This window comes from Cetorhinus maximus, chromosome 1 (assembly GCF_964194155.1).
Source record: "Cetorhinus maximus chromosome 1, sCetMax3.hap1.1, whole genome shotgun sequence".
In the NCBI taxonomy this organism is placed as follows: Eukaryota; Metazoa; Chordata; class Chondrichthyes; order Lamniformes; family Cetorhinidae; genus Cetorhinus; species Cetorhinus maximus.
In genome coordinates, this window is record NC_135879.1 from 147,284,782 (window position 1) to 147,311,228 (window position 26,447).

Sequence of the window (26,447 nt, forward strand, 5' to 3'; positions counted from 1 at the left end):
TTTCATTTGCCCTTCTCCAGTCCAATGACACATCCAACCGACTAAGCTCCTTGAGTTTAGATGGAACAGGGACTGAAGCAGAAGAGCAGGTAAAAAAGTTTGACATCACTAGTTAATGGTTGACTAGTTTATTTACATCTTGGAAACTGAGAAATAAATGACAAAATTACATCATTTTATAATATTTATAAGTTCGGCTATCCAATATTCCAGCTAGAAATAGTATTAATTGTGTCATAAAACTGTAGTACTGTGTGCTAATACTTAAGTATAAATGATGAGTGCTGGAAACACACAGCAAGTCAAACACAGCGGCCTGGATTTTTGCTCCAGAGTTGGGTAGCAGGAGTTGGGAAATTTTCTGGTTTGCTGCATCTGCCTCTGAATAAAGCGTCCTGAATGGTGGGATCATTGTTCCAGGGACGCGGGTGTGGGATAGAGTTGTAGTATAAAGGTGTTCGACATAACAAGGGTTAAGGTGGGATTGGGGCAACAGTGCTGCCTACATTATGATATAGAGAATCACATGATAGTACAGTAGTAGTTTGGTAGAAGCCAGCATGAAGACTAGCACCTATTCAGCGCCATACTTTGGAGATATTTATAAAGTTCTGTGTTACCAATAAAGTCTTGGGGAAGAATTTTCCCATTGGTGAGCAGGGGCGGGGCCCACTTGTCAATGCGAAAAATGATGCGCGGTGACGTTGGGCGGGCGTCCCGACGTCACCGTGTGTCATTTAGGTTTTTAGTTCGGTAGGCGCACATCCAAGTCGGCTGCACGCCCACCGAACTGTCAAAGGTCTATTAAGGCCATTTAAAACCTAATTAATTCAATCTAAGGAGCTGCCCGTCCAACCTTAAAGTTGGCGGGCAGGCAAAGAGCCCAGGCAGCCTTCACGTTTTTCATGAAACCTCATCCGCGGGCAGGATGAGGTTTCATGAAGTGTTTTAAAATCTATTAAAAATTTATACATTTATTCTTTGACATGTTGCAGCTCATGTGATAGTGTCACATGAGGGGACATGTTTTAAAAGTGTTAAAAACCTTTATTTAAAACTTTAGCACTGAAGCAAATCTCCCTGAGGCACAGAGGTGCCTCAGGGAGATCTCTGCACTCATTTGCGCGCATGCGTGAAAAAGTGCAGGGAATCCCCCCCACCCGCACTCAGTACTCAGCACTTCCGGGCGAGTATTATGCTGGGCGGGCCTTAATTGGCCCGCCCACGTAAAATGGTGGCGTGCCCCCTGATCGGGGGCGCCGATTGGAGGCGCGCCCGTTCATGCACTTCCCCCCCCAACGGGGGGGAAAATTTTTCCGTTAATGCTCAACTACACAAGCCTCAATACCTCTTCATGAGACTACTAACAACCCTTATGATGTGGTGGCAGCAGGTCAAGGACCCCGAAATCCAAGGCAGCTGGTGAAGGACCCTAAAATCCTGAAGCATGAAAAAAAAGAATCTGCATTCTGACCTGTGAGAAGCATGCCTAAATCAAAGATACAGCTGGAGATCACCAAAAAAGCTCCATTACAGGTGTAGGAGCTGAAGGGCAGAAAAAAGATCCACTGTGCAGCTTAGAAGGATTCCACCAGAGTACGTGGAGGTTCATTGCCATACCTGTTCGAACGCAGAGTCAAAGTACCTAGCCAGATCACAAAGGGGTGAGAAAAATTAAATTAAAAAAAAAGAAGGCTGAACTTACCTTTTAAAATCAGCACAGTAATCGGGCAGTACTAGCATACTGGAGAGTGTGGCTGGAAGAACACAGCAGCCTGGGTCCAGAGTCGGCGCCATAACACGTGGGAGATGAGCACAAACGGAAAAAAAAATTAAACAGAAGGCAAAGCAAAAAATCGCCTTCAAATTGATTTCCCAAACTCAGAGAAGCAAATCTCTGGCCAAAACTGTGGGCGGAATTTTCCATCCCCATTGGTGCTGGGTGTCATGGTGGGCATGAGCGGACAATATGGTGGGAAGGCCAAAAATCGGTTTCACACCGTCATGAAACCAGTTTGCAATCATCCACTCTGCCTGGCAGCGGTGGGCTGTGTTTCCAACCGCTGCACATCAGGAACATCATCTTAACACATCTGCATATATTTATAATCCCTGCTCACTGGAATCGTTCCCCACGCTATGTCATCCGGGTACGTCGGCGTGCATTTCACAACTGAACATAAGCAACGCACACCTGGCGAACTGCACTTTACTCGGAACTTTGGGGTTTGTTTGCCTACCTTGCTTCGGGCAGCACTCGTAGTCATCAGTGCCAGGCTTTGCAGACAGCACCACATCACTTTTAGGGTGGCTGACAGGCAGGTCTCTACCTAGCAGACCAGCTTTTCAACGGCTGCAGGGCTAGGGCTTGCTTGGAGAAGGGGAAGAAGTGGCCTCAGGCAAGGTAAGAGGCTGCAGGGTGAGGGCTGTACTGGGGAAAGGGGGTATCTCAGGTTGTGTGTGGGGGGCACATGTTGATCTGTGCAAGTGGCCTCAAGATGGCGAGGGCTGAGGAGGCAGTCTCCAGAGGAGATGAGGCCAGATGGAGATGTGAGTGTGAGAGTGAGTGATGATGCTCCTTAAGCTGGCAGTGAGTGAGATGCCAGTGAATGTGTGATGGCCTTGTGAGTGTGTGAGTTTAGAGTGATGAGATGGTTGCCTTACCCTGGTGGCACAGATGAGAGCATTCATCATCTTTCTGCACTGGATGGCCAACCTCCTCTGTGCAGCATTAGCATCAACCACCACTGCCACCACCTCCCAAACCGAAGTGGTGAGATTGCTGGACCTCCTGTGGCTACAGCGGGGATGTAGGACATCACGGCAGGCCTCCAAAAGGCACTCCAGTGATGGGTCGCTGAACTTTTCCTGGCTTTCAGGGCCATGTCTTCTCTGGAGCTGTGCTGTGCTGCAAGCGTTGAGAACTGTGTGCGTGGCTGCAGTTTAGATATGCCACCCAGAGCGAGGAAGTGGTGTGTTAAGGGCGTGGTGGCAATTCAGAGGCCGCCCACCAGAGAGACGGCATGTTTCCTATGGCTGCATAATTAATGAGGGGGTAAGTGGATGATATGCTATGAAAAGCTGCCATTGTGGCCGGCAGGTAAAACGTCCTGTTTCTCACCCACTACTGCACATAGTGTAAATCTGGGATGATTCCACCCTATTAGTTTAAAAGATTTCCTGCACAAGCCCAAAGTTTTAAAAATGGCTCCATATTCGAGACGGGAGCCTGCCGAAACCTGACAAGTGCGGGACGAAGAGGCAAAAAAGGTTATTGTAGTGCCATTTTGAAGAAATGAAGACTGCCTTGAACAGCAGAATGGGGGAACAGCAAAACAATGTCAAGAAGACTCCATTGATTTACAAGAAAACTCAAGGCGAAGCAATTGAGCTTTGCATAGAAAAAGAAAACCTGTTGAAGGACCTTCATACGCTATAAGGATCCATCAGGCCAAAGTTTGTTCCTCTGGAAAATTATGAAGAGAAGCAAAATTAATTTAATGTCACTCTGCAAGAACTGAAGAACCAGTTGGCAGAGAAGACTCAGCAATGTTCTCTATTCCAGGCAGAAGCCAAAAGGGACAAGAAAGAGACTGAAAAGTTGAAGAACCAGCTGAATGGAAAAGAGGAGCAATTGAAACGAAAAGACATAGAGCTTTCCAAACTGTGCGCAGATAATGAAGCCAGGCGATTACAGAACGGAACCAAATTAAGACTTTGCCAGAGATAGACCAGCTTAATAATGAAACCAAAATGAAAGATGAGGACGAAGCTTAGCTGTAGGCGGAGAAAGAAAAGACAGAAATATGATCGGAAAATGTAAATCTGAAGCTGAAGATCAAGGAACTAGAAGGAAAAGCATTGGATGCATCAAGCGAACTTGAGAACCATTGAGTTGTTGAAAAATGAAATGGTTAAAATGAAAATCAAGGACTTAGAATGTCAAGGAAAAGTTGAGAAGTTCCAAAAGAAAGTAGAAGTTTTCACAAAGAAGTGTGAAGTGTCTCAGAAACAATTACAGAATGTGAGCTTGAAGGATAACACAGAGGAATTAGGCTTTGCTAAGGAAAAACTGTTCAGTGCAGAGAATGAAACTTCCACATACAAGAGACGAGTTTGCTAATGAAAAATGAGAACTGATGAGAACACTAGAGTGTCGTTCACAGGAAGTAGAACACTTGAAAGAGGACTTGAAACATCTAAATGATAACGTTGTAGAAGCAAATTCAACAAAGATAGATCTTCAGTTAGAACTTGTTGAACTTCAAGTATCAGAATCTCTATTAGTTATTGTGAAAAATGCCCAGAATAAGAGAAGGAAATGCTGATTAATCAGAACAATTGCTTAAATGCAGAATTAACAACCAAAACATGAAATTCTTGAACTTTGATCCAGTCTGAAGAACATGAAAGATGAGATGTACAGTATGGAAAAGCAAACCCAGACTTTAAAAGCAGGTAAGGAAATCTCTAAGAAACAGTTTGAGGATCTAATGAGTGAATTGAAAGAGCCTAAGGGGTACTCAGTGATCGTGGAAGAAAGACCGTGAAAGGAACTGAATGGCCAGGTGAAGCTGTAAAGCTTTAATAAGGATTCCACAGATAACTTTGAAATAAAGACAACTGAACTGGCCAGAGTAGTTGCTGAGCTGAATGAAAAGATTAATAAGCTTGAAAAAGAATTGAAAAATAAGAGAGCGAACAAATATTAGGGTGAAATTGTGAAACAATTGGAAATTAAGATTCCATTTTTGGAAGATCAACTTCCAGGAAGAACAGGGTGGACCTCATAGAAAAGGAAATCCTGAGTCCACTCTCAGAATGAACAGAGTGAACGTTCCCTCCAGAAGGAACGAGACCAACCCATGGTGTATGAACGAAGTAGATGTGTTGTCAATAAAGAGAAATTCAACACTGATAGAAAAAAAACAATCAAATTGAGACACCAAGTGTCTGAAACACTGAATATTACAATTTGAACTCCAAACCAACAAGGTCTCCCCAAAGCAACTGAGACTACCACTCCTCTGAATGTGTAAAGAGCCAGATCAGGAAGAGTCATAAAGACTCCAGACAATCTGAATTTACAAAGTCAGAGACTTGGGGCTGGGAGGTAGAGGGGAGAAAGGATGGCATGTAAAAAAAGATTTGATTGTAAATATGTTGGGTAAAGACTTTGAGGAGGTGTGGTATAAGGGTGTTTGGCACAGCAAGCGTTAGGGTGGGACTGGGGAGACAATATCACACACATTATCATGTGACTCTCAACATAATAGTACAGTAGTAGTCTAGTAGAAGCCAGCTGGTTAAGAAGAAGAGAGAGGTGTATAGCAGGTATAGGCAACAAGAAGCAAATGAGGTACTTGTAGAGTATAGAAAATGTAAGAAAATACTAAAAAAGGAAATCAGGAAGGCAAAAAGAAGACATGAGGTTGCTTTGGCAGATAATGTGAAGGAAAACCCGAAGGGTTTCTACAAGTATATTAAAAGTAAAAGGATAGTAAGGGACACAATTGGTCCCCTTGAAGATCAGAGTGGTCGTCTATGTGTGGAGCCTCACGAGATGGGGGACATCTTAAACAGTTTTTTTACATCAGTATTTACTCAGGAAACTGGCATAGTGTATAAGGAAGGAAGGGAAACAAGCAGTACTTTCATGGAACATATAGAAATTAAATAGGTGCTTGCTGCCTTACAGCGAATAAAGGTAGATAAATCCCCCGGCCCTGATATGATATTCCCTCCGACCTTGAGGGAGACTAGTGTAGAAATTGCAGGGGCCCTGGCAGAAATATTTAAAATGTCCTTAGCCACAGGTGAGGTGCCGGAGGATTGGAGGGTAGCTCATGTTGTTCCGTTGTTTAAAAAAGGCTCCAAAAGTAAACCAGGTAATTACAGGCCAGTGAGCCTGACGTCAGTAGTAGGTAAATTATTGGAAGGTGTTCTGAGAGATCGGATATATAATTATTTGGACAGCCAAGGGCTGATTAAGGATAGTCAGCATGGCTTTGTGCGTGGTAGGTCGTGTTTAACGAACCTTGTAGAGTTTTTCGAGGAGGTTACCAAGAAAGTAGATGAAGGAAAGGCTGTGGTTGTTGTCTACATGGACTTTAGTAAGGCCTTTGACAAGGTCCCACATGGGAGGTTAGTTCAGAAGGTTCAGACACTTGGTATCCATGGAGAGGTTGTAAACTGGATTCGAAATTGGCTGTGTAGGAGAAGACAGAGAGTGGTAGTGGATGATTGCTTCTCAGACTGGAGGTCTGTGACTAGTGGTGTGCCTCAGGGATCTGTACTGGGACCATTGTTGTTTGTTGTCTATATCAATAATTTGGATGATAATGTGGTGAATTGGATCAGCAAGTTTGCTGATGGCACTAAGATTGGAGGCGTTGTGGACAGCGAGGAAGGCTTTCAAAGCTTGCAGAGAGATCTGGACCAACTGGAAAAATGGGCCAGAAAATGGCAGATGGAATTTAATATGGAAAAGTGTGAGGTGTTACATTTTGGAAGGTCAAACCAAGGTAGGACATACACAGTAAATGGTAGGGCACTGAGGAGTGTGGAGGAACAAAGGGATCTGGGAGTTCAGATACATAATTCCCTGAAAGTGGCGTAGACAAGGTTGTAAAGAAAGCCATTGGCATACTGGCCTTCATAAATCAAAGTATTGAGTATAGGAGTTGGGATGTTATGGTGAGGTTGTATAAGACATTGGTGAGGCCAACTTTGGAGTATTGTGTGCAGTTTTGGTCACCTAACTACAGGAAGGATATCAGTAAGATTGAGAGAGTGCAGAGAAGATTTACTAGGATGTTGCCGGGTCTTAAGGAGTTGAGTTACAGGGAAAGATTAAACAGGTTAGGACTTTATTCCTTGGAGCGTAGAAGAATGAGGGGAGATTTGATAGAAGTTTACAAAATTGTGAGGGGTATAGACAGAGTAAATGCGAGTAGGCTCTTTCCACTTAGATTAGGAGAAATAAACACGAGAGGACATGGCTTTAGGGTGAAAAGGGAAAGGTTTAGGGGGAACATTAGGGGGAACTTCTTCACTCATAGAGTGGTGAGAGTGTGGAACGAGCTACCATCTGACGTGGTAAATGCGGGCTCACTCTTAAGTTTTAAGAATAAATTAGATACATGGATGGGAGAGGTGTGGAGGGTTATGGACTAGGTGCAGGTCAATGGGACTAGTGGAATAATATTTCGGCACAGACTAGAAGGGCCGAATGGCCTGTTTTCTGTGCTGTAGTGTTCTATGGTTCTATGAAGATAGAACAGGCTATACCTTGGAGACATGTATATAGTTATGGGCGGAATTTTCTGTGCCCACTGGCATCGGGCGTGTTTGGCAGCATGAGCAGATAATATGGCAAGAAGGCCAGAAATTGGTTTCACGAAGTCGTGAAATCCGTTTGCGATTATCTGCTCAGCCCGTCAATGGCGGGCCACATTTCCCACGGAGCCTCATTGTAATACATCTGCTTATCATTATAAAGCCAGCCTGCCAGAATCATCTCCCCCACACTGGATCGTCTGCCCACGTCAGCGTGATTACATTCCAGGATGTTTCACAACAGCATATAGAAGGCGTGCACTTGACGAACAGCACTTCAAGGGGAGCTTGGAGGTGAGTGCACAGTAACATTGTGCAGTGCTCGCAAGGGTCACCTGTTGGACTTCAAGGTTGAGGCACGATGGAGGGGTGGGGGCAAGGGCTGCCCTGCGGTAAAGGCGACTTGGGGGCGGGGGCAAAGGCTGCCCTGCGGTTGAGGTGGCTTGGGGGTGGGGGCAAGGGCTGCCCTGCGGTTGAAAGTAAAGCACGTGTGGGGTGGGGGAAGGTAAGCTGTGCCACGCATTGGCAAAACCTTGTATAAAGTGACCATTGCTCTGCAGCTGAGACAGTTCAGATGCAGCCACATTGACGTGCATGGAGTCGGGTCTCTAGATTATCTGTCCACTCAAGCAATGCAGCGGCATGAAAGTGACACCAAGCGTTCCAGAGCTTTTTTACCTCTCGGGCACAGACTGGAAACTAATTAGCATTTTAGTGGACTGCAGAACAGCTGGATGATTGGGCACGTCGTACAATCTCCTTGCTAAAGCTGGCCGTGGGGCAGTCACTGGTGGAGGCGCTCACAGCCCCTTGCAATGTCATCTTTCCAGTTTGGACCAGTTCTCCCCCATGGTTCAAGCTTGGTGCAGCCTTGCAGTGCAGGTTAGAAGAATGCCTGCGCCTGAGCTGAGAGCACAGAGCACAGCATGCAGTCCAGTGGGCAAAGCTGCTGCCAATCGGTCAGGTGGAGTGGGGCGGATGTGTTGGGGTTTCAGGCAGCACTAAATTCTGGCCATCCAACTGATGGTCAGCACACACCGGGATCCGTTAAGGGGCCTTCAGACTTAACCAAGAGAGGTTCTTAGTATACCAAAGGTAATCCATGCATTTCTCTCTTTCATCCTGCAAGAGGAATACGTCAAGAGCATGGAGCCTGGAGAACTAGCTGTTTGCCTTGTGGCATATAGAGCGCGGGACGATGGAGAAGAGAGACGGAGGCTCCTGGCTGCACAGAGGGATGAGCAGCACCCTCAGGAAGAAGCGGCGGTTGGGGCTCCCACACATACTGCTGAAGAACCCCAGGAGCTGTTGGTCAGCGTCTAGCTAGACCCAGGGTCCATAGACACCACCTTTCATTCCTGCAGATGACTGAGAACCAGTGCACATGTCTAGGCAACAGGTTGGTCACATCTGCCAGCCACTGCAGGATTTGACACCGCTGGGACATGCAGGGCATCCATTGCCTGTAGCCAAGAAAGTGACCGCGGTGCTCAATTTTTATGCCAGTGGCTCCTTCCAGGGCTCTACAGGTGATCTTTGTGGAACATCACGAGCCTCCAACCACAAGTGCAACCATGGGGTCATGGATGCCATCTTCACAAGGGCACACAACTTTGTGCATTTCGCCTGGGACCTAGAGAGCCAGGATGCAAGAGCGATTGGATTTGCCCAGATCTCAGGTTTCCACAGGTGTAGGGTGCTATCGACTGCATGCACGTGGTGTTCAGATCAAGGGGTCAACTATGTCAACCGCATGGGCTTCCATTCACTGAATGTGCAGCTGGTGTGCAACCACCACAAACGTATTCTGCAGGTTTGCACACAGTTTCCAGGGAGTGTCCACAACTCCTACATTCTCATTGAGTCCACAGAGGCTGCAGGGTTGGCTACTCGGGACAAGGGCTACCCACAGAGCATGTGGCTGATGACACCTGTGTAGCGGCCTCAGACTGCAGCAGAGTGAAGGTATATCAAGACTCATGCTGTAACTCGCAACTTGGTGGAGCAAACCATCGGGATGATGAAAATGAGGTTCAAATGCCTGGACCTTGCTGGTGGAGCCCTGCAATATAGTCCACAGAGGGTGTCACTCATCGTTGTCACCTGCTGCACCCTTTACAACCTGGCGCTGCAACGGGGGGAGGAGCTGGCTGAGGAGAAGATGCAGGAGCTGGAGGTCACCTCCGATGAGGCCGTCGATGGTGATGAAGGTAAGGAGGTCCTCAAAGGCGCTGATGATGGTGATGAGGCCCTTCACTGGCCAGATGAGGCAGGCGCGCATGGGAGGCCCTCATAGCTGCTAGATTTTTGAAAGATGATGATGACATGCAGTGAGAAGGCACCATGGATCCTCATTGGATCTATGAACGTTTGACTCCAGTCTGCTTTATGGCAGCGCAAATACCCTCTGTGAGAATGCTCCTGTCATGGAGATACAGTGGAAACCCTAATAGTCGCTCGATTGCAGGAGGATAATGATGACTTGCAATGAGGACACTCTAAAACTCTTCACATAGCCTCTGTGAATGGCTGACTCCTGTCTGGCTGAGGGCACTCACTTGCGCTCTGTGATCAGGGTCATATCATGGAGACACAGCCATGAAACTTTTAAAGCACCTGATTCTTTGTCTGCCTTCAGCATCTGAGCCCTTCAGGACCACCGTGCCACTGGTCAAAGATGCTGAAGAGATGGAGGCCAGCCCCTCCATAAATGTGTTGAGAGCACACAGAGAGAATGACGGAACTCTGTGACGCCTGCCCACGACATTCTGGCAGCAATGACCAGCACCATCGAGGTGTAGGCATCACTAATATGTCCAGGACATGAGGCCGGACCATCACTTTGGTCTAAAAGCTGCGCAAAGCACAGGGAAGCGGCCCTGGGCTGAGACATCTGCCTTTATCTTGTGCAGAAAGGTTTCACATCTGAGTGACACGAGCACTGCTCATCAGAGCAAGGAGCCACAGGCAAGGTTACATTCTTGGGAGTTTATTTACAATAGTGAACATTATGTACAAGTGATTAAACCCGAGCCCAGGCTGTGCAACTACATCTTATCTATTCTGACCCTGCCGCTACATCTTGTTGCTCCCTGGATATCCACAGCGGAGGTGGAGGCAGCCTGCTGACAACTACACCTTGTCTGTGATGACCTTGGCGGGTGCCCTCTGGTGGGCTGAGACCTGGAGAGCCCCAGCCTGCTTTCAGGGTCCTGCTGTGTGGCAGTGGCACCCTCCTTGGCCCTCCTTGTGGAGCTGGAGCTGCTGAGGTTACAGGAAGAGGGGATTTGGATGGATCACACAATCCCAGTCACCTGGGTGGATGGCCCCGGGGGCTACATCTGCTGATCCTCCTCCCTATGGGTGCTTGATGGCCCCTGGCTGGTTCCTCGAGGAGAAGGGATAGCTGGAGTGAGATTGGGCTACCCCGTACCTCTTTCATGTACACACTGTTGGAGGTCAACTATGGCATCAGCGATGGAGTTCAGCCCGCACAGCAGTGCAGGACCGATGCCCTGGACCAAGGTCTCTATGGCGGCTCCCAGCCTATCAGTGTTGACCTCAGTGCGTTGGCATGCTGGCGCTATCACCACAGCCTGAAGGCAGACGGACTCCTCCATCATGCCTTGCAATCTGAGGAGTGCAGCGAACATCCCTTCCTGATGTTCCCTAGCTTGCCTTTGCAACTCCAGCAACTGAGACATGACCGAGTCTGGAGGCTCGTCATCTGACTCGGACTCAGCAACGTTCCGGCCTCCAGCAGTCCTCCAAATACCAGGGACCTGGGAAGTCCCTGCCACCTCCTGCTGTGGATCAGACAGTGCGATGTGCTCACCAAATTGTGATCCCGCAACTACTCTAAAGCTAGGTCCCACCAAGGTGTGTGTCTCTGCACTGTTGGAGGGTGTGGGTGAGCGCTCTGTGGGGCTTCAAGGACGGTGCCTCCAGATTCCTCTTCAGAGGTTTCTTCAGAGATTGATTGGAGGCCCTGGGTCATGGACTCTGTCGGCTGATTGGCAGATGTGCCTGCGAAAGCAAGGAGAGATAATTAGTGCATGGCAGTGGCCTGTGAAACAGGACACATCACTCACGGCATGATTGTATGATTGTCTGATGGATGTTGCACTGCTGGATCCCCACTTGGTTGAGCAGCACCGACCTCACCGTCATAACAGGACTGGTCCAAATGGTCGTCGGCCAGCTGGATGACTCTGTTTTCAAAGTCCATGAGGACCTTGATTTCAGGCATTCCTCCACCAGCCTGCAACCTCTCTCTTTTGTTGTGTGTCAGCTTGTCCTGCGTGAATAGAGATGGAAAGAGTGTAAGCAAGACCCCTGTCAGGCAAGGTGATAATTATGCCTGGCATGTGTGGGTGCTGAGTGGTCCCATGGGTGGGATGAGGACAATGAAGATGTGTGTGAGAGAGTAAATGGTGATGGCCCTTGAACTGGCAGTGAGTGAGGGCTTTGTAGATGTGTGATGGGTTTGTGTGTGAGTTGAGAGCAATGAGAAGAGTGACCTACCCTGGCAGAACGAAGGAGATCATTCATCCTCTAGCAGCACTGGGTGGCTGTCCTCTTTTACAGGGCATTGGTACTGACCACCGCAGCCACTGCCTCTCAAGCCAACCTGGGACCTTGGTTCTCTGGGACTTTGTCTCAGCTCCTTTTTGAAACATTAGGCCTCTAACCTTCACCTTTCACACTCCTTCCCCCCACCCACCTGTTCCCCATGCCCATACATGCCAGATCATGAACCCCCCATCCATCCCCATGGCCCTTTATAGCCCTTACGCCAACTCAGTGCCCACTCAAGCCAACACATGCCCTCACCAACCATTCTTTGCTCTTATACCCTCCATGCCAACTCAGTATCTACCAGTGGCAAACCTCAGGAGACATGTTGAGATGAAATAAAGTTCTAAACCTCCATTACAGAGTTCACTATATAAACAAACACTCACATTCATGAAAGCCTGTTCAAAACATTTAAATCTCCTTAAGTACTTAATTCCTTATCAAAACAAACAGATTTGTATTCATAACCCCCCAGTAAAGACAGCTAATTCATTAATAACCTATTTGAGCTGCCAATCAAACTGGAAACTTCAACCCCACCTCCACCATTGTGACAATGATAGATTGTGGAAAGCAGCCAAGCACTGATAACATTATAATGATAGCTCTTAAGGTTATGTCAATGAACAGCTAGAAACTGAAACTGCTAGAAGAGATTTTTGCAACTCTCACAGACACAAACAGGCGGATTTTTTTCAGTTTTTAAAGGGCTGGTCATTTAAAAATGGAAAAAACTTGACAGTTCTGCAGACCTTATCCACCCTTGAAGAGCATTTATGACTTCTCTAAAGATTTGCAGCTCCCACACTGCAGGATAAGACCCTAGCTACAGTTCAAATGGCCTTGCTGAGTTCAGGTTCCTACATTAGAGAGTTACATCCCACCCCTGTTCTCCCCACCCCAGGATAAGACCCTTGCTCTGACAAAAATGGGATCTGTTGGAAATGGGGGTGAGATTTCTGGATCTGGGTCCCGCCCACCATTTTGGAAGACCCCAGAGTTTCCCCAGCTCTGCAAAAATCCAGGCCTGCATCTATGGAAAGAGAAGTAACAAGTTAACATTTCAGGTATAAACCTTTATGAGAAGTGTCCCAGTGTCCTCTATTTTTGTTTGACATCTACAGTAGCTTGTTTGTAATTTTAATGTAAGCAAGATTTTTTTTCTGGTTCCTTAATGTATTTTGTAACTCTTTATATGTTGGAAACCTAAGACGTATGTAATGGCTACAGCTGTTGTTTTATAGGTTACACCTGTTCGATCTTCATGGTCCATTAGCCCCCTCTCTCCAGTGAGTTCTGGTGGGACTATTGAATCAATTAACCTTGATGCTGTCCCACAGTCTATGAGCCGTCTGGACAACACTGCTGCTAAACATAAACTCTCTGTCAAGCCAAGAAATCAGAGAGTCTCAAAGAAACATGGGAGGCTTGCACAGGTAAATGTACTGTTAAGTTTATTGTGAGAATTTTGTATGTTTTTGTCTTTCAGGTTGGGACAGTTTTCAATCACCACATAACGCATGTGATACAATATCAGTAAGATACCAGTGAGACTCCATTGGAAAATCATTGTAGAATAATTTAAGTATACCCTGAAGTATTGTTTGAACCATTATTCACTAGTCATTGAAATTATTCACTGTAATTGAATGAATAAATGTAATTTTTACAGTTCTTATATATTAAACAAAAGCATAGAACCATAGACATTTACAGCACAGAAGGTGACAATTTGGCCCATGAGTTTCTGTTGGCTCTATGCCAGTATAATCCAAACTGATCCCTCTGCTCACCTTACACCAGAGTCCCGTATCTTCCTCTGCTTCACATATTTATCCCATTTCCCTTAAAGCAATTGTTTCTGCCTCTGCCATTCCCAGTGGCCAAGCATTCCACTCTCCAATGGCCCTGCCTAAAGAACTGTCTCCTAACCTATCTCCTTGTCCTCTTACTGCTAATTTAAAATGAATGATTCATTCTCACTAACTCTCCAACCAGAGGAAATAATCTTTCCCTCTTAACTCTATAAATGCCTTCATAATTTTAGAAAGCTTTATTGCATTTCTTCTTAGCTATTTAGCTCTCATGTCTGTCCTTAGAACTATAGTTTCTCATTTCTGGTGAATTTATATAGGATGTGCTCTGAGGTTTTAATGTCTTAAACCTAAAACTGCACTAAATATGGCCAAACCGATGTTTGTATTTTTATCATTACTTTACTTTTTACTTTATACATCTATTTATAAAATTCAAAATGCAGGTGGTCTTTTTATGACTTTACCTACCTGTACTGCAATTTCACGGTATTACAGATACATATATTTGAATCCCTACTGTGTTCATCCTTCAACATCTGTCCTTTGAGTGCATATTGCACTCCTGGTTTTTCCTCCAAAAACATTAAACATTACCACACTGAACTGCATTTATCATCTGTTTGCCCATTGGACTACCATTAAGTTAAACAATTATCCCAAAGAAGCAGAAAAATGTAATCTGGATGAAGCAATGGAATTATCAACTCACACTCCAGTTGCAGTGGTAATAAGGCACCTATGTTTGCTTCTTCTTTTGAGAGCATGAACCTCATTTTTACTCAATCCTGTACGTTGTTTCCTTGAAACACTCTGACTATGGTAAGCAGGTTGCTATGTGACTGCTTTCAAGACTCTACCAATGGACAGATCTGTCACTTAATTATTACTCTTGTTCAAGGAAGTGGGAAACTATCATACTGGTGCAGTGGGGTTGAGGGGGGTGGTGGGGGGGGGTCATCTTTTGAGGCTAGGACTGAGGTATATGATATTTAAGTTATTATTACAGATAGGTGCAAATTATATAGAAGTTTTTGAAATGAATTAACATCTTTGCAACTTGTAGGGTATGCGGAGTATGACTATCCATGAATTTGACTATGAGCTGGAAGAGAAGGAGCCGATTCATGTTGAGAATGAGCAAAAACATTATAAAATAGAAGAGGAAAAAGGACAAGAAGAGAAAAGACATCATAAGGATGAGGAACAAAAATACAGAGGTGAAACAAAGATGCACAGATGGCAGGAAGCAGAACAAATACATCATGAGATGGAGAGAAAGAAGAGATGGGAAGATGAACAAAAACAGAAAACAGAAGAACAAAGCATACAAGAGGAAGATCAGAGACATTGTGAAATGGAAGAGCAGAAATTAAATGAGCAAGAACAGAAATGTTGTGAAATAGAAGAGCAGAAATCACATGAGGAAGGACAAAAATGCGAAATGGAGGAGCAGAAAATATATGAGGAGGAACAAAAATACAGTGAAATGGAGGAGCAGAAGTTACATGAGGAAGAACAGAAACGCCGTGAATTGGAGGACCAGAAATTACGTGACGAAGAACAAAAATGTGAAATGGAGGAGCAGAAGCTACATGAGAAAGAACAAAAATGTGAAATGGAGGAGCAGAGATTACAAGAGGATGAAAAGAAATGTCAAGAAATGGAGAAACAAAATAGGGAAACTGAAAAGCAATATCATGATGAGTTGAAAGTGAAGAAAGAGGAACAAAAATGCTTTGAGGTGGAAGGTCTGAAACAAAAGCAGAGGAAAGAAGAACAGCATTTTCACGCTGCTGAAAACAAACATCTGAATGAAGAGCAAATAAAACATGATTTGGAAGGCCAAAAGCAACAGAAAGAAATAGATAGGCAGAATGATTTGAAGGAACAACAAAGGGAAGAAGAGCAGAGTCAAAAGGACACTGAACTATTAAATCAAGAAGAGCAAAGATTCCTTGAGGCACAGGAAGAGGAGCAACGTAGAGGGGAACTTAGATGGAAAGAGGTAGATCAACGACAAACAACATCAAGCCCATTTTCATTCCAAGTTGCTTCGGGAGAAAAGCAAATCATTTTTCAGAAAGTTAATCTGACCCCTGTGACCCATCCAAGAGAATCTGTTCCTTCTTTAGATGTGAATGACTTACAGCCCTCAACAAAGTCAAGTAAAGGCCTCTCATCTTCAATTTATGTTCCCCATACAGCCATTTTGGTTACAGGAGCGCAACTTTGTAGTACAGCTGTTGATCTGAAACAGATCAAAGACACTGCCTGTAAGACTTTGCTTGGTTTTTCAGAAGAAAGAAAAACCATTGATTTACCACCTATTGAAAAACCAAATAAATCCAATCAGGATACCAGAATTGGTAAATCCAAATTCAGTCCAGAACAATCAGTGGACCAGTCAAGATCAACAGCTTTAACTGAGTGGGCCACCATTAGGGCTAAAATTCTTAAAAGCTCTGATGAAAGGTTTCAAGAAAGAAGAGTCCATGGCAGATTTAGTGATGACTGGACTACCTTCAGAGCTTCCAGTATGCATAGCAGCTTGAGAAAAACTCTATCTGCTAATGCAAAATTTTCCATAACACCTGCATGGCAGAAATGGGCAGATGGCAATAAGATCAATGATTCTGAGAAAATAAATAACTCTCATGAAACAGAGAAACAAAATATACCTGAGGAGATTGTGTTTGCACGTAATTGCACAATGGATTCTTCCGAATCTGGTAGGTCTTTGACATCAGGAGACATTGTACAGGATGTAGCCAAAGACACAAAGGATGACTCACACTCAGAAAATCACAATATTAGGAAAGTAGATGCTACTGAAGGCTACAAGTTTGCCAAAGATCTTCCATCATTTCTAGTTCCAAGTCTTCCTGTTACACCAAGGAAAGAACATTCACTGCCACAAGCTCAACTTCCAGTTACTAACCAGGCTGCTACGAATTTGATCTCACAAACTGAAGGGGCAATGGATACATCACCATTTGGTATAAAATTAAGGAGGACACACTATTCCCTTCGGTTCCACTATGAACAGCAAGGAGAACAAAAACGGAAGAAACGATATAGTGCTGGAGATAGTATGGAAGGAATTCCAGCCTTCCTCGCCTCAAAAGAGAAAGAACGTGAATCATACAATGTTTCTGGTAAGCAATACTCTTATAGCAAAGATAATAAGAATAGTAACATTTTGAAAGACAGCTCAAATAGCATTTCAGACATTTCACAGACTGGGATTACACATCTAAGTAGTATTGATGTGGCAAAACATGTTAAAAATAAACTCGCTGCAATTTCAAATGAGAAAATTTCATCAAAGCCTGAAACATCTCAAAAACCTGCTTTAGCACCCAAGCCTATACGGTTCACTCCACCTCCATCCCCCCACAATACCTTAAACAAGACAAAACTTATTGAGAGTGCAGATCACAAAAACACAAAGACTTCACTTGATTCAAATGTGAGAAAAGAAGACGAGAAGAATGATACCTCAGTAAAAACATACAGATTAAAGAATGAAGAAGAGGAAACAAAGGATAGAAAATCTTTTTTCCCATCAATCAACATCCCATGGAGAGAGAGGGCAGACAAAAAATCAGACTTCATTAAGAAAGGTAGGCAAAGTGTAAAGTTTTTGTAGGTATTTTGGTTTCAGTGTGCTTCACTACATATTGATCATGCACTTCAGTTCTTCAGGAGCATTGTATTGTGAAAAGAAATGAAAGACTTGCATTTATATAGCACCTCTTGTGACTCCCCAAAACACTTTACAGCCAATGGAGCACGTTTGGAGAGCAGTCACTGTTATAGGAAATACAGCAGCCAATTTATGCAAAGCAACTCCCACAAACATCATTGTGATAATGACCAAATAACCTGTTTTCAGGTGTTGTTGAGGAATGTCTTATTTAAAATAGTGTCATGCGATCTTTTACATCCATCTAGGATGCAAATGGGGCCTCAGTTTAACATCACTTCCTAAAGATGGCACCACCGACCGTATAGCACTCCCACAGTACCACTGGAGTGTCAGCCTAGATTTTGTGCTAAAGTCCCTGGATTGAATTTAAAACCTTTGGATTCAGAGTCTAGAATGCTACCAACTGAGCCGCAACTGATTTTCTCTTTGTAACTTATCATTCAGCAACCCCTATCTCAGAATTACATGAACAAAAACAGAAAATGCTGGAAAAACTTAGCAGGTCAAACAGCATCTGTGGAAAGAAAAAAAAGAGTTAACATTTCGAGTCCTTATGACTCTTCTTCAGAACAGTCGTAAGGACTCAAAATGTTAACTCTTTTTTTTCTCTCCACAGACACTGTTAGATTTGCTGAGTCTTTCCAGCATTTTCTGTTTTTGTTTCAGATTTCCAGCATCTGCAGTATTTTGCTTTTAACAGAATTACTAGACTAAGTTTCATGAGAGTAAAACTGAAATGTTTTCTGAAAATAAAACAAATGCCATAGAACTAATATTGGTCTTAGAAAAACTGTTCATTACAACATTCATGGTGAGAGTTTTGCTGGCATTCAGCCCAAGATTTTGCTATTCTGACAAATCCCTACTAAGCAAGCTGCGGTAACACCCTGGCAACTAACTAGGTGTTTATGTAGAATTTCTGTATCAGGGGCTGTAATAATACAGCTGTAAAGCTTTTTCCATGAATAACTTGTGTAGGTGCTTAGAACCAGTTATGGTCTCACTATTCAGGGCTTGTCAGCCATACTGTTTATCAATGGAGAGGCATGCAGTAGGTGAACAAAGAAGATTTAGTCTTTTAGATACATGATCATTAAAAGCTACCATGAAGGTACCAAGAAGGCTAATGGGACGTTGGGCTATATCACAAAGGTAATGGAATATAAAATCAATGAAAAGCTCCTGTAAATATCCAGAATCATTTGTCGGATTTTATTTGAATGTTCAGTTTTAGGTTTTTCACCTCAGGAAAGGTACACCAGTCCCGGAGAGAGTTCAGTGACATTTCACCACAATGAATTAAGTAAATGTATGTTAACATGCCTAGAAATGAGGAGGTCAGGGGTGTTTAAAGAACTGTTAGAATGCTTTAGGATGACTTAAATGGTCAGCATACCCCAACATCATCTCTGTTAGCAATTTTAGTATTACAGCAAATGTGGGAGAAAGGGGATTTTGAATTGTCGCTTTGTATTAACCTCAGACAGTTTGGAAACACAAGGATGTAGATGGATAATTATCCATGTCAAGGGAAAGGCTCAGATCCTGATAAGATACTTGTTGCTTAGACATCACATGCTACAATAAAAGATAAAATTTGACCTATGCACTTACAGTATAATAAATAAATCTTGTAGAACAGAAGCGTGAGGTGAAAAGGTTATAAGTAAGGTAAACGCCTAAAAATAATGACTTATGTATCATGTAGTGTTATGATCTCCATAAAGACTGATAACGTTTAAAAAGAGATACGAATTCCCCAGTAACCTACTTAAAGAAATAAACATTTCACATTTTAAGACTTTTGCTGTAACAAATAAACTAAAATCAACATTGTCTAAACATTACTTTGTAGGCAAATAATGCACTGAACTCCAGAAAAGGCATTCCCATTAACTTCTTAATGCAACCAAAAACCCCATGAATATGTTTATACACTAAAAAACACTCAGCAGAAATGTAGCCTTGTGTATAAAGTCCCATGCTGCTCCCGGCTTTAACAGGATCTTTCTCCCTGCCCCACCCGAGTGAATCTTTTAGTGTCCTTTATTCGGCCTTCTGGGCATAATCAAATGGACTTCCAGTAGCAAGGTACCCTCTGGCAGCTCCTTGGTCTTTAACTCTCCACAAGCCTCCTTTCTTCGAACAGGGATCCATCCTCACCAGCACTCTGTTTTGTGGTTAATCTGAAAATGGTTTTTTTCCTCTGCCTGGCATAGCAGCATCTGTGTCTGGCCTTGTTCACGAAATCTCTCTGGCTTACTGACTCTGAGAGACTGTGAGTCTGGGTGCAGCAAGACCAGCTGCCTCCTCCTTTGCGCCAGCTGTCAAAACTTGTACCTTACATTCAATAAGTTTCGATTTGAGTTTCTGATTCCATAGCAAGTGTTTCCCATGGGTGTGTCTCTGGATAGATTTAGTATGAGGTCACATGGGCTTGTCTCTGGGCAGATTTTGTAGCAGGTCGCATTGCTCTCTCCAAACTGCTCCATTTTAACTTGAATTGCAGGAGAGACAGTTGAAAACATAACCGTGTTATAAAGTCCGGCGCTCGTAACAATAGGCACAGGCCAAGTTTATATTATACTGTAAGAATAATACTTGTTTCCCCCCAAGACAGAGAAGGTTCTCTACGTGTTCAGGAACCATGCAGCTGTGGGGATCGCTTGGAGAGCTGGAGCTAGTTGTGTTACACCTTGGAAATACGGGATGTGTAGTCCTCTTGGGGTTGTACTATTCTTGAGGAAGTGAGCGCATGGGAACATGTTTGCACTATTTGCATATTATTCAATATTTATATCTGACAGTTATTAATCAATGAATTAAATCTTGTAATAAAAAACACTCATGCCTGGAATCATGGATGAAGCCATTGTTGCCGGACTAACAGCCATTTGTTGTAACATTAGCCACAGAGAAAATCTATAATAGGAACAAAGAAAAGTGATATGGTGAATAAGGAACACTTCTCTCTAGTAGAGGAATTCAGGTCAAAGGGGTATCATTTTAGGACTAGAAGTAGCTTAATGGATAGAAATGGTCATGTCTAGTGCTGTAGAGGCCTGTGAAAACGACACATCTCGGTGGAGGAATAGTGGGGTGATGGGACAGGAGGGGCACGGTTTGTGATGCTCAATGTGCAAGCATGGTTTGCTGGAATGTGCTTGGTTGGTTTTGTGCTTCGGAGACAAATTTCCTAGAAGCTTTCTTTTTTGAAATAAGGTATAATTTTTCTTCACCTTCCCTTCACCAGAATTACCATTAGCTGTGAATGGAGAGAGTTCCTTCTCCAGAAATTACTACCAGTAATGGATAAGCATTCATTTTTAAGCTGCCAATTTTCATTTTTAAGTTCACTGATTTGTTGATATTTTAATTTAAGCACGATTAGATGATTTTGTTAATTATCTAATCGATCAGGCAGGATCGACTGCAACCAATATTATTTTTTTATTCGTTCATGGGATGTGGGAATTGCTGGCTAGGCCAGCATTTATTACCCATCCCTAATTGCCCCTGAGAAGGTGGTGGTGAGGTGCCTTCTTGAACCGCTGCAGTCCGTGCTGGTGCAGGTACAACCACGATGCTGTTAGGAAGGGAGTTCCAGGATTTTGACCCAGCGACAGTGAAGGAACGGTGATATATTTCCAAGTCAGGATGGTGAGTGGCTTGGAGGGGAGTTCCCATGTGCCTGCTGCCCTTGTCCTTCAAGATGGTAGTGATCGCGGGTTTGGAAGGTGCTTTCTAAGGAACCTTGGTGACTTCTTGCAGTGCATCTTGTAGATGGTGCACACTGCTGCCACTGTGCGTTGGTGGTGAACAGAATGAATATTTGTGGAAGGCTTGCCAATTAAGCAGGCTGCTTTGTCCTTGATTGTGTCGAGCTTCCTGAGTGCTGTTGGAGCTGCACTCATCCAGGCAAGTGGGGGGTATTCTATCACATACCTGACTTGTGCCTTGTAGATGGCAGATAGACTTTGGGGAGTCAGAAGGTGAGTTACTGACCACATGATTCCTAGCCTCTGACCTGCTTGTGTACCCACACTGTTTATATGGCTAGTCCAGTTCAGTTTCTGGTCAATGGTAACCCCCAGGAGGTTGATAGTGAATATGGTGGGTATGTTGATTTTAATCAGAGATTAGGATGGTTATAATGACAGTGACAAGTGGCAAGTACTGGTCCAAGTCAGGAAAGATGGCTGGCGTGCATGAACAGCTCTTTCTTTCTTCTTTCTCTTATTTGCAGTGCATCACACCTTCAGGACTTCTCAAACTGCCCAAGAGTTTTAGTATGGATATACCCTTAGGAGTTTCTCCACCAACTACTGCAATGATTTCCTTCAAAAATGTATCCTCTATAGCCTTTTTTGGGGGTGGATTCCTAAATAATCATTCTATTGATTTGTTTCTAGAGAAATACATTTTAAGCAGTCTCCAGGAGAACAACACCTACAGCACGAACCTCTTCCTTTTCTTATTTAAAGCTGACTACTAAATATATATTTATTCTAAATATATTTCTGATTTCTAACAGGAGAGATTGCCTTCTCTGAGAATCACCATTTGTAGTGGATGGGGAGGATCCCATGCCCAGGAATTATTAGATGGAGAGGGTGGTGCACCATGTTGCATCATCTGACAGGATGACCATTGATAGACCTGATGAGATTTTCTTGCCCTTTTCTTTGTATTTTCTTACACATGCACTATTATGAACCAAGCTGGTTAAAATTGAATCGTAAAACTCTACATATATAAGGTTTTTAAGAATGTGAAATGTACTACATGTGACCATTGATGCCGAATCAACTGAGATTTTTAAAAAGGATATAAATACTTGCAACCTAACTCCATGGGCCAGATTTTCCTGTCCCTACGCTGGGCCAAACTACATCGGATGGGCTTAAAAAATGGTGGGCATGATCTGATTTCGGGATTCCCACCCACATTCCCATCATGGGATACAAGTCATGAGCCTGCATGCAGCTGTCCTGACATTGCCAGTTCCATTGTAGATGTGAGCATTTAAGACACCCCGGCAAATTTGATGGAGTTGGGCTGGTCTTTGAAGGCAACCTGATTCACACCAGCTCAGAGGTGTTATGAACCATGGGGAAACCATGTTCTGGAGTGGGGAACCTTTTAACAGGTAAGTTCAAAAAGATGTACACAACTTCACATGTTGTAATGAAATGTTATATGATAAGTTACATATGTTTCTAATACAGTGATTGATGATAGGACTTTGTTCTTAAAAGGTAGGCAACCAGTAAATTGACCAGCACTGTAAAAATAAAAAAAGTCTTCACATGCATTAGATTTCATTATCCACTGGATCAAATGCTGTTTATTGCTCCCTGTACTTTAATTTTCATTATCTTTTCATTTAATTTCAGCTCATCCATCTAATTCACTGCTTCAAAGCTTGAACAATGGCTGCTCTCTTTGGATGATTTCAAAGGCATTAATATATTCAGCTCTGAATGTTCTGTTTATACAGTTGTGCAATGGAATCTCCTTTTGAAGGCATGGCTGAGCTTCAAATCCACTAATCGATTCAGCTAAATAGGAATTATTGTGATAGCTGTCAAGGGGACTGTGAGCTTGGTTTGCTCTGATAATAAGGGATGGGATCAGTGCATTAGTAAGGGAGGATATCAGATTGGAAGAACAATGTGTGGAATCTGTTTGGGTGGAGCTAAGAAACAGCAAAGGGCAGCAGACATTGGTTAGAATTGTTTATAGGCCACCAACTAGTAGTGGTAATGTGGGGCATGGTATTAATCAGGAGATAAGAGAAGCATGTAGCATGGCCAATACAGTAATCGTGGGTGACTTCAATCTGCATATAGACCGGGTGAATCAATGAAGCACTAATGCTGTGGAAGACGTGTTTCTGGGGAGGATTTTCCGCTTGGCATGCAGGCATGTACCCGACATGCCCAAGTGTGAAATAATGCGCGATAATGTCCGGCAAGCATCTCAACGTCATCACGCACTCTTGCGATATTTCGGTTGGCGGGTGCAAGAGTCGACAGCATACCCACCGACAGTTAGGCCTATTAAGGCTTTTGAAGTATTAATTAATTAAGGCGACTCAGCCAGGCAGCCTTTGCAATTTTGAGGAAATCTCATCCAAGGGCGGGATGAGGTTTCCAACATTAATTGAAAAAAAAACATTTTGACATTTTTAGTATGTCACTGTTCATGTGAGTGAGTCCTATGTGGGGACATTTTTTTCTGATTTTCAAAAACTTTATTTTTGATTTTAAAATTCTTCAGCTCCCTGAGGCAGCTCCCTGCCTTCAGGGAGCTTTTGGTGTGCATTCTCCCGCACATGTGCAGACCTTTGCATTCGCCCTTCTCCCGTCTCCACCCCAGCGCACTTTTCACAGTGGCTGTTAATTGACCAGCCAGCATGAAATTGCGGTCAGGAGCCGCTCCTGGGCCCACCCGCCGCACCCACCCAATGACCCAAAAATCCTGCCCCTGGAGTGTGTTAGAGATGGTTTTTAGAGCAGTATGTTGAGGAGCTTATTAGAGGGCAGGCTATTTTAGATATAGTATTATGGGGAGAATTTTCCCCTCGTCAGTGGGGGGTGTTGTGCGGGAGTGGGCGCAGGCGGACGTGGACCCAACCGGGTCAGCTCTGCCACTTTATGTGGGCAGGCAAATTGAGGCCTGCCCAGTGTTACGTGCACCCGGAAGCCCTGTGCGCTCCCTGTGCAGGCGGGGTCCCTGAGTTGGGAGTGCACCTCTGTGCCTCAGGGAGATTACTTTCACTTATGAAGCATTGATTAAAGGTAAACAAAGCTGTCACATGGGCTGGGACATGTCCATTAATTTTATTAAGAACTTTTGTTAAGAACTTTTAAAACACTTTAAAAACGTTCATGAAACCTCATCCCGCCTGTGGATGAGGTTCCATGAAAAATACGAAGGCTGCCTGGGCCCTTTGCTTGCCCGCCAACCTTAAGGTCGACTCGGCTGCGCGCCCGCCAAACTGAAAATCTAAATAATGCGCGGTAATGTCAGGAAACACGCCCGACGTCACCGCGTGTCATTTTTCGCTTCGGTGAGCGGGCCCCACCCCCGCTTGCCGAGCTGAAGATTCTGCCCAATGTAATAAAAAGGGGCTAATTAATAATCTTGTTATAAAAGAACCTTTCGGGATGAGTAACCACAATATGATAGAATTTTACATTATGTTTGAAAGTGAGGTAGTTCACTTGAAGCAAGGGTATTAAAGTTAAATAAAAGAAATTACGAAGGCATCAAATTGGCAAGGTTGATTGGGAAAATTTGTTAAATGGTATGACTGCATGTAGGCAATGGATAGTCTTCAAAGAACTATTACATAGCTTACAGCACCTATACATTCCTTCAAGGTACAAAAATCCAAAAAACGTCAGTCAACTGTGGCTGACAAAGGAAGTTAAGAATTGTATAAAATTAAAAGAAAAGGCTTATAAAGTTTCCAGAAGTAGTAGTAAACCTGAGGATTGGGAAGTTTTTAGAATGCAGCAAAGGAAGACCAAGAAACTGGTAAAGAAAGGAAGAATAGAGTATGAGTGCAACCTGGCAAAAAACATAAAAACAGACTGTAAAAGCTTCTATAGGCATGTGAAAAGGAAGTGTTTGGCTAAGACAAATGTGGGTCCATTACAGGCAGAGTCTGCAGAATTCATAATGGGGAATTGAGAAACGGCAGAGAAGCTAAATGATTACTTTGTGTATATTTTCACTGAGGAAGGACTAGGGAGAATGAGGGGTTGAAGGAAATTAGTATAAGTAAGAAGGTTGTATTGGAGAAATTAATAGGACTGAAAGTTGATAAGTCTCTGGGACCTGATATTCTGCATTCCTGAGTGTTGAAAGAGGTTGCAATAGAGATAGTGGATGCATTGGTGATCATTTTCCAAAATTCTATAGATTCTGGAATAGTTCCTGAAGATTGGAAGGTAGCAAATGTCACAAATGTTAAGAAGGGAGAGAGAAAGAAAACAGGGAACTACAGACCTGTTAGCCTTACATCAGTTGTAGGGAAAATGCTAGAATCTATTATAAAGGATGTGATAAATGGACACTTGGATAATCATGATCAGATTGGGCATAGTCAGTATGGATTTGCGAATGGGAAACCATGTTGACGAACTTGTTGGAGTTTTTTGAGGATGTTACTAACAAAATTAATAAAGGAGAGTCGATGGACGTAGTATACTTGGATTTTCAGAAGGCTTTCGATAAAGTCCCCCGTAGGAGGTTGATTAGCAAAATAAAAATAATTTATTTTAAATGTGAGGCTATCCACTTTGGTAGAAGGAACAGATGTGCGGAGTACTTCCTAAATGGTAAGAGATTAGCAAGTGTAGATGTACAAAGGACCTGGGTGTCCCTGTCCATAAGTCACTGAAAGCTAACGTGCAGGTACAGCAGGCAATTAGGAAGGTGAATGGAATGTTAGCCTTTATCACAACAGGATTTGAGTATAAGAGTGGTGAAGTCTTGCTTCAATTGTATTGAAGCTTGGTTAGACTGCATCTGGAGTACAGTATGCAATTTTGGTCCCCTTACCTCAAGAAAGGATATTATTGCCATAGAGGAAGTGTAACGAAGGTTCACCAGGCTTGTTCCGGGACTGTGTTATGAAGACAGATTGGGGAAACTGGGCCTGTATTCTCTAGAGTTTCAAAGAATGAGAGGTGATCTCATTGAAACCTACAAAATACTTAAAGGAATAGACAGGCTAGATGCAGGTATGATGTTTCCCATGGTTGGGGAGTCTAGAACCAGGGGACATAATTTCAAAATAAGGGGGAAGCCACTTAGGACCGAGATGAGGAGAAATGTCTTTACTCAGAGGAATCTTTAGAATTCGCTACCCCAGAGGGCTGTGGAAGTTCAGTCATTTGTTGAGTATGTTTAAGGTAGAGATTGATAGATTTCTGATTAACAATAGTGTAAAGGGTTATGGGGACAGTGTGGGTAAAAGGCATTGAAGTGTT

The 26,447-nt window shown here is 43.6% G+C and overlaps 1 protein-coding gene across 5 annotated transcripts in view; it reads left to right on the top strand.

Moving 5' to 3' along the window:
• Positions 1–26,447, top strand: part of cracd (capping protein inhibiting regulator of actin dynamics) — a 310,373-nt gene that overhangs the window by 259,729 nt on the left and 24,197 nt on the right. For 4 of the 5 annotated variants that reach the window (XM_078548144.1, XM_078548153.1, XM_078548164.1 and 1 more), the window contains 3 exons: positions 21–89; positions 13,161–13,352; positions 14,797–17,356. In XM_078548144.1, the coding sequence (XP_078404270.1) occupies positions 21–89; positions 13,161–13,352; positions 14,797–17,356 (2,821 nt within the window). The remainder of the gene's footprint in view (positions 1–20; positions 90–13,160; positions 13,353–14,796; positions 17,357–26,447) is intronic. The other variant, XM_078548134.1, reaches the window with a different exon arrangement.